The 15,298-nt window shown below is 43.2% G+C and overlaps 1 protein-coding gene across 1 annotated transcript; it reads left to right on the forward strand.

Moving 5' to 3' along the window:
* The first annotated feature begins 1,459 nt into the window (after positions 1 to 1,459).
* LOC115611858 (torsin-1A-interacting protein 1-like) lies at positions 1,460 to 13,129 on the forward strand. Its single transcript, XM_030495450.1, has 6 exons — positions 1,460 to 1,889; positions 2,178 to 2,246; positions 6,001 to 6,120; positions 7,479 to 7,535; positions 9,665 to 9,724; positions 10,551 to 13,129. The coding sequence occupies exons 1-6, from the start codon at positions 1,487 to 1,489 to the stop codon at positions 11,351 to 11,353; spliced, it is 1,512 nt and encodes a 503-aa protein (XP_030351310.1). The 5' UTR covers positions 1,460 to 1,486; the 3' UTR covers positions 11,354 to 13,129.
* Positions 13,130 to 15,298: the final 2,169 nt, after the last annotated feature.

Consider the following 15,298-nt stretch of genomic DNA (forward strand, 5'->3'; position numbering starts at 1 on the left):
CAGGAGAATCAACAGTGACCAGGTGAATTATGAAGGACATGCTATGTAAATATTTACACAAGGTAATCGTTTAGAAACTTCATTTAAAAACTTGTGAATAAATTGATACTAGCAGCTGTAGTTCCACGCTCGGTCAGGAATCATAAGCCAGCCACCAGCAGGTCATCTTCTACTTGGTTTGAACTGCATGGACAGTTCAGCTGTTCTTTGAAACCTCCTGATGCGGTATTTGTTACATCCTCTTTCATTTTTCCTTTAGAAAACATTGCTCAATGTCTGTGTTCTGCTTTTACATCTTAAAAAAATCACAACATGTACTCTCTTGCTGGTACAGAAGGAGGTATGTGTAATGTATATTGCAAATACTCACTTGCTTCTAAATGAACCTGGAATATTTATGGTGCAATAGTATAGCATTAAAATCTTTTTTTTAAATACACATACAGACAAGACAGTCGCAGAAGTAAAGACTGAATGGCACTTCCCTTACCCAGCCTTTGTATTCTGAGCACACAGAACACCTAACCCATTTACAACCCTGCAAAACAACTAACATCAAACATGAGCATACATATTTTAGAGCATTGGAGATAAAGATACTGCCATTACAGATGACTATCATCTGCCTTGATCCTGGGTTTTGGGGGGTTTTTTAGGACGTAAAACCCTTTGGGATTTGTAAAAGGGCCTCTGTTTGCTTAGCAGCTTGTTTAGGAACTGGGCCTAAACTGTTCGCTGCCCCGGTAACCATCTGTGCAACAGTTACAGAACACGCCTGTCCCCTGTTGAAGGACGGGAAAACCGCCCGTTTAACCAGGCACACACCGGTGCGCAACAGTTTCAAGCACAACGCCTGTGCGTGCTCCGTGACAGTAACCTGCGGCCGTACAGCCCGGGCACTTCCCACACGGAGCAGCCAGCGCTGCTTCGCACCGCCGCCGTCCCTCCGGCGGCCCCCGCCGCAGGCCCCGCTGCAGGGCCCGGCCCACCCGCCCGCGCTGCCACACGGGAGGCCGCGCCCGGGACCTCGCGGACGGTCACCCCAGCCTGGGGGGGCCCCGCGGCTGCTCGCGGCCCTGCCCGCCCCGACCCCTCAGGTGGGGACAGCGAAGCCACCCGCCGCTGCCGCCGCGCCTCGCCCCGCCCTGGCCGGCCGCCAGCGGGCCGAGGCCGCCGGGAAGGCTCCGGTCGGGCCCGGTCTCCCGTCACGGGCCGCCCCCGCGGGGCCCCGCGGGCCTGGGGGAGGCCGCGGCCGAGGGGCCGGCTCGGCGCGCCGGGCGCTCCCTCATTTTTTTCACTGGAGGGCAGCCTCGGCGCAGCCGGGCCACGGGACGGCCGCTCCCGCCGCACGGCCTCCCTCGGCTTCCTCCCGCGGCGGCGGCCGCAGGCCCCGGCGGCGGCCCCGCTACCGTGGGCAGGCGGGTCACGGTTGCGGGTGAGGGAGGGTGTGTGCGTGCAGCGGCGGCGCGGGTCAGCAGCGCAGGCCATGGCGGGCCTGCCGCTGTACCACGTGACTCCGCGGCGCCCCCTCCGCGCGCCGGGCGGTGAGGCGGCGGAAGCGCCGGGGTCTGGGCCCGCCCCGCGGCGCGTCCGGCGGGAAGTGAGGTTCGCGGAGCCGCCCCTGGCGCGGGAGCGCGGTAGCTTCGGTCCCGCGCGGCGCGGAGAGGCGGCGGCGGCGGCGGCGGGCGGCCGGGGCGCGGGGCGGCGGGGACGGCGGCGCCGCGGGGCGGCAGCGGCGGGCAGGATGGTGGGGGGCAGCGACGGGCAGGCCCCGCCGGACGCCACCGAGCTGAAGCGCAGGCGGAAGAGCCCCCGGTTGGCGGCGGCGCGGCCGGAGGAGGCCGAGGTGGAAGCCGTGGCCGAGCCCGGCCCCGGAGGGGCGCTGGAGGGTGAGCGCAGCGCCCTGACGGTGGATCCCATGGTTGAAGCGTGGTGGGGCGGGCGGGCGGGCTCGTTCTCTGCTTCCCCGCGGTCGCCTTGCCTGGGGGACAGGGGTAGCGCGGGGGGATGTTGAGGCGGGGGGTGCCCTCCCGGGCAGCCCCGTCGGAAACGCTGGGGCGTCCCAGTGAGTCTGAAAGGGGTGTTTGGTGCTCCTGGAAGGCTGTCAGGCTGGGGTCCGGTGGGCTTGAACTGAGCTGCCCGGGCTTGCCGCGCCCCTCACCTGCTTTTCGTTTCAGGAGACGAGCATCACTTTGGGATTCCAGACTCCTTGACTCGACCCCCTATTAAAGCATGTAGATTGCCAGGTAGGTTTTAACTTTGAGAGGTTACCGTGGATGCTGCTTGCAAAGTGCTGAAATGCCCAAGACTGGAGGAAATTGAGTTTATTGGGTTTTGGCTCCTTTGCGGGTTTTACGATGATTCTGGCATACAGGTGAAGAAATCCCTCTGTGGCTTGTATGACAAATGTGAGAGATGCGGAGTGCTTATTGCTCTTCCAGAAGGATTGGTGCATGTAGAGCATGCTGAAGCCCTTAGGTGGCTGTTTTACCTAGTGCATCACCTGGAGTAGTATTTTTGCCACAGCATTAAAATAGGGAATAACTTATTTTACTAACACTGCTTGGTTTGTAAAGGCTGAATTTAAATTAAGTATCTTCAGTTGCAAAAACAGATCAGTGCAAGATTCTGCTTGGTACACTGAGCAACGTTGCTTATGAGGAAGTGAATAATTTGGGCTTTCCTGGCCTTTCTGTGAAATACCAAGCACATACCAGTACTTGCTCTTGGACACTGGGCTGGACAAGCTGTTGGGTTAGCTCTGTGTGGTACCTTGTTTCTTTAGCTGATGAAAACTGTATCCTAATTCAGAGAGATGTTAACTTTGTGTAATACAGTCACATGTCTTTAGCCTGTCATTCCCTCAGAAAACTGCAAGCAAATTGTCTGTACTTCCCTTTTAGTCTGTTGGTGAATTTTGGATTGGACTATGTACGTTATTAGTATGGGGCAATTTTCAGATGGATAAGGGCTGTCACCAAGCTCTTGTTACAACTGCAGGGCATGGCCTTGGTTATGTGGCGCTGTCCTTAAAAAAGGTTGCCAATATTATGCTTCAGAAGCAGAATTTGCAGGAGGTGTGGAAAAATCTTGAGTGAGGAAGAGCAGGGTTATGAGTATTTCTTTGGGAAAGTACAAAGGTTTACCTGGAAAAAAGCTGTGGGAAGCTGTTACTCCCAAATACTAACGTGTAGTATTTTAAATGTGGCTGGGCTACTTTGGGAAGTACAGAGGAGTGTTGTGGGTTTTTTTTAAGTAGGCGTCTCTAAAAATGAGACTGGGGGAGAAATGTCCTCCCCCCACCTCCCCAAACTCTTAACAGTGGTATTTCATTATAGTCACAACAGGCATAAAAGTATGATGTTAAGAGACCCTAATAATTTATATAGGAATGAAAATGTAATTTCCCCCCTCACAGTCCTGTAGCTGTACAGTATTGGCTTTTTCTGCAGAGTTTAGGGGAATGCAGGGTCTGTGAGGCAGCATGACAGGCAGGGTAGATTTTTATAAGGACATAATTGTCATGCTCCCCTGTGCAGAGTGGAAGCAAAACCACAACTAGAGAAACTGGTTTCTGGCTTCTGCTTAGAGGTTTTGAATATAGATTAGGAAACTTGCTTCTAGAACTAAAAAGTTAGAAAAGCCTACAAACCCTGCCCTGAATCAGGCATCTTCTAGATCAACAAGCTAAAGATACATATACTCGCAATCTCCCTTTAAGTTGTCTTAAAATATGCAAGTAGGGTGTACAACTGTATGAGTTAAAGGCAGGCGCTAGGTGGTTTTGGCATTCGAGTTTATGCTATCGTTGTTATGGATACATTCCAGCAAGTGTGTTGCGGGCTTATCTCTGTTGAAAAAGATTTAACCCATAGGGATAGATATGTACTAGACTTAAAAGAACAAGTTCTGTTATGTTGAAATAGTGGCTTTATATTTTGGTTTATAAACCTGTAGTTTATGAACTCACAGATTTCTAATCCCTTTGATTAAAAATGGGTATAGTAAGAAGACCACTCTCTCTTGGCGGGTGACTGGGCAGTAGGTGGCTGACTAGCAGATTTAAGGTGGATTGGGAAATCCTCACCAGCTGGGAGTCAGGAATGATCCTTTGGGTAGGAGGCTTAATGCCTTGTAAGGAAAGAACAGGCATGTCTGGACTGGAATTTATGTATATTTCTAGGAAAGTTAAACTTCATAAAGGGGAAGCATACTTTTCTCTGTAGGGGATGCCATGTGTGCTGTCTGCTTGCACTAATACTCTTACTGTTGGTGGTAACTACTGTTACAGAAGGTGCTGATTCACAAGCTGTCTTCATGTGAGAAATGAAGTCATGTATTTAAATCTTACCTTTTTACGACAACTTTTAAGAACACTTTGAGAGACATAGGATACTGATTGATGCAGCAAAGGGAATATTAATTAGGAAGTATGGACTGCACGAGTAGCCCTCTTTAGATTCATACACCTTTCTGGTCTTGTGATTACTAGCTACTGCTACTAGTGAGATTTTCCTTGCAAAACCTCAGTACATAGTGAAATATTATGGGTATGTTGTTTGGCATTCCTGAAGATCAAGTAATTTGGTGAGTATCTTCATTCGTAGCTTGGTGGGAAATCAGTCACTTAACAACTTAAAATACTTTTGAAAATACAGTATCCCACTCACTATGTGCAAATACTTTACTATTGTACCTATGACTTAATATCTTTGTTTAAAACTTTCAGTTTTCTTGCTTGTTTATATTTGTGGTTTGTTTTGGTTTGGTGGGTTTTCCTCCTTTTTATGCTTCGTTTACACTGGCATGCTAAAGCTGCCAGAACATATTAGAAAAAGGCTATGTTTCTTGAAGTAAAATTAATAAACACTAGGTGGCAAGCTATGTGTTGCTCTCACACATGTGGTAAAAGAGCAACAGAAATACATTAAAGTGTGGGAGAACCCAGTACTGTTAAAAGAAAAAAAGGGCCTGGTATGGATGTTACAGAGAAAAAGTTTTACTAGTTGTTTTCTTCCCTTTGCTGTTTCCTCTACTTATGCCCTTCAGCGTGATCATTGTGTCATGGTCTCTGTTCGACAGCTGTATTACAGCTTCCATTCCATACCCTGAACTATTTCCCCACACCTTGAATCTGGGCAACTACGTGGTTGCACTTTATCCTTTCAAACCTCTTCTCCTGATGTTCTGCTTTTGACTGGCTTTCCAGCCCTGACCTTTGCTCTGTGACTCCTGCCATCTTACAGGGCTTTATTCTTTGTAGTTAATTAACTACATTAACTTAGTTAGCATTAACTAAGTTTAGTTTCAGCATCTGAATGGCTGTGAAATTTGGCAAACAATATAAAGGTGTTGGTTTAGATTCTTCCCAGCTACATGAGGGGATTAAATTATAGGTCCCCTAGATCGCTGTTATGGTTAATGAGAAAGAGAGAGAAGGAGACCCAACTAAAGGATGGCTTGGACTACATAAAAAGGGGCCTTATGTTCTATATTTGCTTCTCTCTCTTTGTCCCTCTGCCCAATGCTGTGGAAGAGCACAATTAATTGTTTGTAAGTTGTTTGCCCAAAGCTATGGGAAAAATTCTCTTTATACCCATGCTTGTATATTTACTAGTTTACGCTGAATCCCTTTAGATTAAGGCATTTCTTGGCTCTCAGCATTTGGTGTCTTCACGTCTGGCTTGCTTTCAACTATTTTTAAGCCAAGGGCTCCTAAAAAATAAAAAATAAAGAAATAAAAAGGGAGGGGGGAAACCCCAACCCTGTGGTGGTGTAGTGAATTCAAATTTACCATAAGCTTTTCAAGTCTTAGTTGCCTTTAGTTACATTTTAAGTAGGTAACTCTTGGGAGATCACAACTTGAAAATCACTTGATTTAGATCATGTATATTCTGAAACTGTGTCTTGGTCCTTTGAGTTTTGTGATGTTAGGAGCACAAATGATAGTGCACCTATATCAATCTTCTTTTTATATTTTCTTTTTTTGCCTCCTGACAGGCACTCCTTCAATTTACTTTCCTCAAGAGAATCCAACAAAGGAAAAAGCAAAGGCTTATGACAGTAATGAACCAGAGATACCAGCAGGGCATCAACCAAACCTTTATACACCCTTAAAAGGTAACAACTTTATCAAAACTGATAGTTTTATCAGTATCTTTTCCATGATGTAACAAGTGGTTGCTTAAATGTGCTAAAATGACATACTTTCAGTTCTGTTATGGAAAGGGGGAGTTGTTGAGTTTAAATCTGAATGGATGAAGAAGTTTTTTAAAAAAAAAAAAGATGACATGGTGTACTCCTGCCCATGAGTCAAATTAAAACTGATTATAGTATGATAGTCATCTGCTTAGGTGTAAAATCTGAAAGTTCAAGAAAGCTCAGTTTTATACCTCGATAAATATATAGCTGTCTGGTTTTTAAAAAGCAAAACAAAAAGATGGGTAATGTCATACCTCCTTCAAAAACTGTTACGAGAGTGGATCTTTAATTACCTTGGGCAAAGTAAAATAAATCTATTCTTTTTTAAAAAAGATGAGTTACTTCTGACTTTAGCCGGGAGAAACGGGGTATACCAAGTGATTTCAAAGTGAGGGAGTGCTTTTTCTGTTCACTGCTCAAGAGATTTTTCTTTGTGCGTTTCACAGAAGCAATAGGGAAATACAGTGAAGAAGAAAATAAGGGATACTTTTTAGCCCAGCAGAAAGTGGTTATGTTGCTACAGGTGATTTGAATACCACCTCTATATGTACGCTGTGTAAGGGTTTTATAGGAGAGCTGGTAACTGGTAAGAGTGAGGTAATGGCTTGCATTCATTTGGTCAGTAACAGTCCTAATCACAGAGTGTTTAAGGGAGAGCACTGACAGCAATTGTGAGCGCAGACCGACAAAACAGACATGAACCGGGCAGCTGAGATGAGCACAAGAAGACATCTGTGTCAGCCCACTGTTTCCCAGTAGCACACACACGCATTTTGCTCAGGCAGCTAAGAACATGCCTGTGTTTGCTGTAATCCCCCCCAGGTCTGATAGCAGTGTTGTTAAGGTGGTAGCTTTACAGTGTTTATTTTTGGTTTTCTCTCCTGCTGAACAGTTCTGGTTTCAGAAGTGACAAATCCAATACCCTCCGTTAGCAATCAGTTAACACTGCTAATTTCCCAGCCTTTGCATTTTATCATTATAGCATCATTACTTTTTTGAAGAAAACCCAAGAAGGATAATTTTGTGTCACATAGGGAAAAGCAGGATGAAGGACCAACTTAAGCCTTTTTTCTTAGACAATAGTACCTTTCTCCGTCTACAGAGGGTTCCAAGAGGCTGTCATATGGTGCAGTCTTGGTTTGGCCGCACAGTGTGTACTTCTTCCTTAATAACCTTTGAAGATTTCACAGAAAGAGCTAAAAGCATGTATTGCTTGTCTGTTTTACTCTGACCTCTGATGTGATAACCAAGTTCTTTCATTTGTACTTTGTTTTCAGAAAGAAAGGCTGACTTCCTTGAGAAGAAACAAGAGCACTGTTCAACAATATCAGAGAGTAAGTTGAGAAGTCTTTCCCTGTAATTAAGTGAAAAGTACAGAATTCTTTTCCTTTCCTCTGCTTATGGTTTTTCTTGTGCCCTGGGGGATGCTGTCTGGGAAGGTAGAGAGGGACCCAGGAGGCAGATCCAAATGGAAGCTGGAGAAGGCAGCACATTCCAGAGCTAGAGCCCTTCTGTGAGATGATTCAACTTGCTGACCACAGAAAATGACCCACTTTCTTTTTTTTCTTTTTTTTTTTTTCTGTTTTGTCTCGTTGCTTGTTTCTATCCTGAACAAATATAGATAAACAAAGTCTTGTAAATTAGAATTCAATGTGGAGAACCTGGGGGGCTGTTGGGGTTTTGTTTTTTGAAAACCACAGTGCCTTCCAGAAGAGAAGCTCATCCTGTGGTAGCTGCATATGTGTGAAATGTCTTTGAAATATGGGTTGTTGCAGGGAGTTCTTGCTAGTCTGGTACTTTTTCTTTCCTGTGCCAGAGGTGATAGATGCTGCAGGAGCGACCAGTTGTGTGTCTGGTGAAGAACTTTGGAAAATCACTTGAAACTCTGAAAGCTCAAAGGTATCTGCAGATGTTAGGCAAGACAAATAATTTGCTTGGCCCTCATGCAAATTGGGTTGTAAATAAGGCAAGATCCTTCAATAGGACAGGATCTGGTTTTAGACTGTTTATTGAAATATTTTTTCCTTGAGGGTATGAACCACAGCTGTCTCCTAAATATGAAACCTCGTCTCTGCAAATAGGGCTACATTGTGAAATCTTACAGAATTGAGATGACTCTGATCTGTTAACTATTAGAAGACCTATATGTTTAGCCGGTTATAAGCTCTATGTCTGTACCCTACCAGGGTATGGCATTTAAATTACAGAGTAGTGTAGCTCATTAAGCCAGTTAAGCTCAGGCTTAAACCAGAGCTGCTTTTACCTCTTTCTGCAATTACATTTATATAGAAACAAGGTTATAGAATTTATTTTAGTACTCTTGAAGCAATTACTGCAGGGTGTGTGTGTGTTCAATTTATTCTCAATAGTAATGACAGTATCCTGATTTGGTTATATATTATTAAAGAGCCTTCAGCTTTGAACCAGAAATTCTTGTGTCTCTTTTAATTAACTGAGTAAATTCAGGCAACCTGCTGACCAATAATTGCATATATTCATACTGGTCTCTTGGGAAAGTTGTTCATAACACTTTTATGGATAATGTCTCGTGTACTTTGCTGTCTGAGCCCATTTAAATGAATGGACCAAAAGTATATTTTGAAGTTGAAAGCTTGCATTTTGCTTTAAAACCACAATTTATCCCAAGAATCTGACTACTGATAAAGCAGGCCTCTGACCCAAGCTCGATGGAGCTGGGGGGGGAGGGGATATGAGACTATGCCTTTAGCATACTGCTTTGCTCTTGCTACTTATATCTTGTGTTATGTTGGTTTTCCAAATATGTATTAATTGACCTTCCATTTTTCTGTCCCTTAAATTCTTGAGCAAAATCAGGAAACTTGGGACATGAGATCCTTATCAAGAAAATGACGGGTTATTAAACCTCTGCCATTTTGTCATCTTGTACTTCAAATGCCCACATCTTTATTTGCATAACTTTTCAAGAGTTAAAAATCTTTGGGGGTGACTTGTGATAGGTTGGGTAGTTGTGCTTTTTACGTAAGTTTGCAAAGATGGCTTAAGAACTGACATTTGGCAAATAGCATAGATGGAGAGTTGGTCTGCCAGTTGAATGGGACTTCTCAGGCTAATAATAGCGGTGGACATGTAATTTTTCTTGTACAAGACTAGTCTTGCTTAAGAACAGGAAGGTGAATGATGCAGAAGAGAACAAAAAGCCCCGTACTCAATACAGCCCTACCCGGGATGAGGTCACAGCCTTGCCTTTGCTCCTAGTTACTCGGACTGCATTCGCTTCAACAAAGTGCTATGCAAGGGTGCTTTGTTAACCCTCCTGTAAGCCTCGTGGAATTTTGTATGTAAAAGTGTAACTAAGAACAGCTTCTTGTTGAAAATAATGCAGTTTAATGATTTCAACTCCATGCTGGATTTCCCACTGGAATATTTGTTATAACTGTTGTTTTAGTATTTTTCTCATGTTCCTTTCTTAATCTCTTAACAGGCAGAAGTAGATTTCGAGATCAGTCCAGTATAGGGAAGCATTCACTGCCTTCAGCCAAAAGTAAGACTTTTGTTTCACTTCTCTTTCATGCTTGTGTTACATTTAACCATTTTCATGCCTGTCTAAGTACTTTAATTCCTGGTAGCTGATGTTAAACTGAGGGTCTTTGCCAGAGCCGATGACTTGCTTGCTAGAGCATGTGTTTTCAGCATGAAGGAAAGGTGTTGTATAATAGGTAACACTTCCACCTGAATTTAAGGTCTTCCATCTGTAGTGTTTACAAGATTTGCTGCAAGATTAAGACTGAGGTAGGCCTAGTGATGTTCTTATTTAACAGTTGTTGTGTTGCTGTCCTGATGGAAGTTAGGATATAAAAAAGTAGCGTAAAGTATACACTTCTTTTTTGTTTCCAGGGGAGGCTGGTATACTTCATCACTAAGTGAAAGAGGAGAAATAACATAGAAACAATTCTGGTGTTGCCAGGTTTTGTATAGGGCTTTTTCTGCAGAGCCTAAACATAGAACTGTTTTAAGCTCTTAGTTTGGATTTGATTAAATAGAATGAAGTATTGATAAACTTTCAGAAGAGCTCCTTTTTCAGAAGAATGTCCGATTTCTTAGTCTATCTGGAAATGTGTTAATAAAAATGTCCCTTTTTTAATGCTGTCACTTCACTAAGTTGCTAAAGAAGTTCCTTTTTTTTTTGTTTTTTTTTGGGTTTTTTTAAGTAGAACATCGTTATGCTCTTCAACTACTGTACCAGTGGCTTGAGAGTGGAATGATAAGTTCACGGAATTCTACTGTTCCCTCTTACTTCCTTCTCACTTGTTGACTTTTGTTTCCTTTGAAAACATTGTTTTCTTCCTGTTTGCTCCTCCTTTCTGCAGGTGATGGTGAATCTGGAAGTGGATTTCACAAGAGCTGGACTTTGTTACTGGTTCTGTTAATTTGTGTCCCATTGCTTTATGTCCTATGGAGTGGAATGCCAAGTCTTCTAGATACAACTTTGTCAAGTAGAGATACTCAAATTCTGCAAGCATTTCGGGCCCAGATGAATAAACTAAAAAATACTTACCAAAGTCAGGACCCCAGCCTGTGGAAAAGGACCCATGTGTTCCTTGAGAAACATCTTAATGCTTCCCATCTGCATTTGGAGCCAGCCATCTTACTGTTCACAGCTGGCCAAGAAGCTGAGAAAGCACTGAGATGCCTAAGTAATGAGATTGCCAATGCTTTTGCCTTCTCCCAGAATGCTACTACAATCAAAATTAATGGGGCAGACAAAGCCATATTGGATAGTGACATTGTCAAGCTGGAGGTAGATAAAGAGCTCAGCTCTGGCTTCAGTGAAGGTAAGAAGGTAGCAGTGGTGCATCGTTTTGAGTTACTGCCTGCAGGCTCCACCTTAATCTTTTACAAGTACTGTGACCATGAAAATGCAGCATTTAAGGATGTGGCTCTTCTGCTGACAGTTCTCCTGGATGAGCAGTCACTGAGAAAGAGCCTCACCTTGCAAGAAGTTGAGGAGAAAGTCCGGGATTTCCTCTGGGCAAAGTTTACCAGTTCGGATGTTCCTAGGTCTTACAATAGCATGGACACGGATAAGCTGAGTGGACTTTGGAGCCGTATATCTCATCTTGTGTTGCCTGTTTGGCCTGAAAAAGGCCTTCCTGTGGAGGGGTGCGCATAGAAGTTGTTGGAGAGGACTCGGGAAAGGAGGAACACACAAAACGTAGGTTGCAATGGCTGAACAGAGAAGAACTTACTGTGGCTGCTGAGCTCAGGCAGCATATAGTCTTTTCTGTGCAGAGAAATTCCACCAACTGGCAGGGCTATTTCTGCGAAAGTAACTGGGGCTTCTTTATATCAGCTGCAGAATGTAAGCAAAGAATTTGCTGGGTTTTCGTAAGTTGTGCTCAGTGACTTATGCAGGCTTGGTGTCCTTGAACAGGAAGTAAGTGTCCATTAGTGCAGAACCACCCATCTCTTCCTGAAGCTCCCTTGGTGCACTGCTGGCTTATTTTCTGGCAGTGCATAAAGCTGGTGTTGCATATGACAAGGTAAGAAGATGCAAAAACATCACCTTCAACTGCCAGAATTGCTTACTTTTCTTCTAACTTAAGAAAAAACAGAAACTAAAATTAATGATAGTGTTGTGAGTCTAAGCTCCAGCTTTTTCTTTATCCATCTGATCACAACATAATGTCAGCTGTCTCTGGCAACTTCTTGAAATGGCAAAATTTCTTGAAACATTTGTGACTTGTAGAGAACCTTTCAGCAAGCACTTCTTCCTTAAGTAAGCCTGCCCCAAACAGTTCTAGAGAGTGAGAAAAGCTGAAGTACGAGGATTGCTTAACCTTAGTAGTACTGATGTCAGTTAAATAATCCCTCAGCACCTCTCTGCCTCGCTGCTTCCAGGAATTCTTGCTCCTTGTCAAAGTTCTGCAAGTCTTAAAATTTGGGGGGAAATGATGAAATGTCAGCCATGTGTATTTAATATCCCCTTTCCAAACAAAAGTTTAGGAAGACATAGATTATTTCTCATTTAATAAGATAATTATTTTTGCATCAAGAGAATTTATTTATTTGTGATACTTGGTACCCTAGAAAAATAACCTTTCTTCATGTGTCTGTGTATAACCTGCTGCTTGCTGTATAAGCTTCTAGCGAAGAACAGATCTGCAATGCATGTTTTTAAAATACATATTTTTTTTAGTGTGCCTTGTGCCAAGAATTCTTCACACCAGACTAAAACCACGTACTTGTTTCTATTGTAAGTATTTGGGGGGGGAGGGGGAGAAGAGAGAATCGCAGCACTTCCATTTCATTGCTGTTACTGTATGCTCTTAAACTATTGGTCCGTGTACATTTGGTTTTATTGTGTATGAAGGAATGTGTGAAGACTGCTCTCTAATAGGATATTTTCTTGTAACAGCTAGGAGATTAGTGGCTCCTGGACCCATCCTTTATTCACAAGCCCCTTGAGTTGTCCTGTTGCAAAAAGTCCTTCTTAAACAGGAAAACCTCCTGAGGTGCTGGAGCTTCTGGGTTCTTTGTGCAAGGAAAGGTTTGGGATGTGAAGTGGAATGAATCAAAATCACTGTAAACATATAAAAGAACACAATTTGAGAGACACAGAGATAGTCACACCAGAGGTGGATTTATTGTAACTACTGAGAGTCAGCAATGGGTAGTGCTTTTTGTTTTAATGGTAAGAAATATAAACGGTAAGAAGACATGGAAGTGCTGCTGTTCCGGATGTTTAAGAATAGCTCAGGAAGGAAAAGATGGCATTTACATTTTGGACATTTCACTGGACAAATGTTTTGGGTTTTGTTGGGTTTTGGTTTTGTTTTTAAATAAAACGACTGTGACTTATTTCCAGGTGTGTCCTGATAGCGTGTTTGTATATTATGTAAACTAGTTCAGCAATCATGAAAAATAAATATACTTGTTTGTTTCATAAGCTGTTTTAAGATTTGTCGATTCAACTGTAAGTGGTCAGACTGTGTTTTACATGTTTTACGTGTGGTTTTTTACATCTTTTGCATGTTTAAGATTGTTCCTTTTACCTTGCATCAAATACAGATGCCTAATCTACCTTTGCAACCTTTTGCAAAATTAAGAACTTCTAAGAAACTTGAGTGCAGTGGTAGATACTGGGATGCAGCTGCATGTATTTGATCAGTAACACAGCTTTTCTCTAACAAGGATAATTTACGGAACTTGTAATAGCTCTGAATTGTCTTTTACTTGTTGTTCTTGTACTAATTCCTCAGTTCTGATTTCAGCTGGAACTAATGATAAGATATGGTTCACTTGTTTCATTAGTCCGATACAAGAGTCAGCTGCTGACAAAAGGGATGACATCATTCTTGTTCCACTCCTAGCTGCATGTTCCTGTACCGCTGCTGTTGCAAGCTGGTGCACTGTGAACTGATTGGAGGGACAGGACAGCCTTGCTAAAAACTGCCTTAGTAAAAAAGTGTATAATGAGCAGAATTGGCAACCACAAAAAAAAGACTAAGTTGTGATGCAAAGGAGATTCCATGTTCTCATACAAAGAAAACATATGTAATCTGGGTTATTTTCTGTTTCTAAAATTGCTCCCACCCCCTAATTATGAGGTATTAAAGAGCTATGTTCCTCAGTTTCAAGACAAGATAGGAAGGTGCCTGGAAACTAAAGACTTAATGTTCTACTTAATATTGTGCTAGACAAAGGAGAAACACTTTTTCTGAGGTGTATATCCAACTATATGGTGTGCTGCTGAGTCTGGAAGAATAAAACCCAGTGGCCCCTTCTGGAGGAGGGGAAGGGCTCAGGATTAGGCTGTTACTGCTCCTGTAGTAGTACGTCCTTTTTGTAGCTGTTAGTGGCTTTGTCCTTAAAAGGCTTGCATTAACTATCTACAGGTACTTAATGCAGATCTCATTAACTCCTCCTCAGCCAGAGGTGAAGAGTAATGTCTGTCTGTTGCTCACAGGCAGCTGATCACTATCCTCCTTGTACAATTATTTCATTGCCTGCAGCAAACACAGCCATTCAATGTTTTCCAAACTGTAAAATTATAAAATACTTTGGCTTCTACTAGAGAAATCTCACTTCTGAAGTTGAACTGTCCCTAACTGTCAGCAGATAAGCAAATTAAATTGTCTGTGACAGGAAGAATGTGCTTATATACAGCAGACACCAGGTCTGGCCTAGGGACTGAAGGGGATGTTTCTTGTTCTGTGGGCTTATAGCTAACAAACTTTGCTCTGTGGGCAGAACTCGATCTTCGAGAAGCTGAACCAGCTGCACACCAATTTGCAGACAAAATTTCCACTGCTGTGCAAAGTGAACTGGAATATGAAAACTAATCCTTGGGTTGCGAGCAAACGGACACCTATGGATGGAGAGAGTCCCCTTGCAGATAGCCAGCCAGGCAGAAGGTGGAGTGTGGCCACTCTTCTGCTCCTGCTTTTGCCTTGGAACACCTGGAGGATGGCAATACCTGCCTTGCCTTCGACAGTGGATGTTGCTAAAGGGACCTACAATAATGCACTGCCCCATCTGTTGTTACCTTCCCTCTCACACCCTGCTCTGAGTCATGTTGCGCTGAGCAGTGGAGTTTTGAGCTTGCTAAGCAGGTTTGTTAAAAGGACTAATTTTCCCCCCATTTTTTCACACCAACAAAAGCGTTTTTTTCATTTTTCACAAATTAAAAATCATGGTTTTCGTATCTTTTTTTTCTTGAAAAATGTATTTGTTTTGAATTAATAATTGATTCAGCTCAAACCGAGTGCAAAAGGCAAGATGAGCTCCATGCTAAGGTAAGCATAAATGTGTTTGCTGTACAGAATGCAGCTATATGCATGCACCATCTGCAGTGCAATTGCCAGTGTGCTGTATTTGGGAAAAAGAATCTGGTTTTGGAGGTGTATAAAGATATATGAACAACAGGACCCTACAGTACAGCTAGAAAACTATGAGAAGAAACCTGAAGTGATCCCTTTATCTTATAAGACAAATTCACACAGAGAACAATTTTTCATTCGTTGTTTCTGCTGCAAAATTGAAGGAGTATGGAGAAGTGGGGTGGGGGAGTTGTCCAGCAGTCCTCACAGCTGTCCTGTTTTACTGTCAGCTCCTG

The sequence above is a fragment of the Strigops habroptila genome, chromosome 8 (assembly GCF_004027225.2).
Source record: "Strigops habroptila isolate Jane chromosome 8, bStrHab1.2.pri, whole genome shotgun sequence".
Taxonomy (NCBI): Eukaryota; Metazoa; Chordata; class Aves; order Psittaciformes; family Psittacidae; genus Strigops; species Strigops habroptila.

What these genes read in the sequence shown, in the direction of transcription:
- LOC115611858 (XM_030495450.1), top strand. Translation starts at nt 1,487, where the DNA reads ATGGCGGGCCTGCCGCTGTACCACGTGACTCCGCGGCGCCCCCTCCGC. An exon ending in CCCCGGAGGGGCGCTGGAGG is followed by an intron (nt 1,890 to 2,177) that starts GTGAGCGCAGCG and finishes TTTTCGTTTCAG; the next exon opens with GAGACGAGCATCACTTTGGG. An exon ending in CCTTTATACACCCTTAAAAG is followed by an intron (nt 6,121 to 7,478) that starts GTAACAACTTTA and finishes CTTTGTTTTCAG; the next exon opens with AAAGAAAGGCTGACTTCCTT.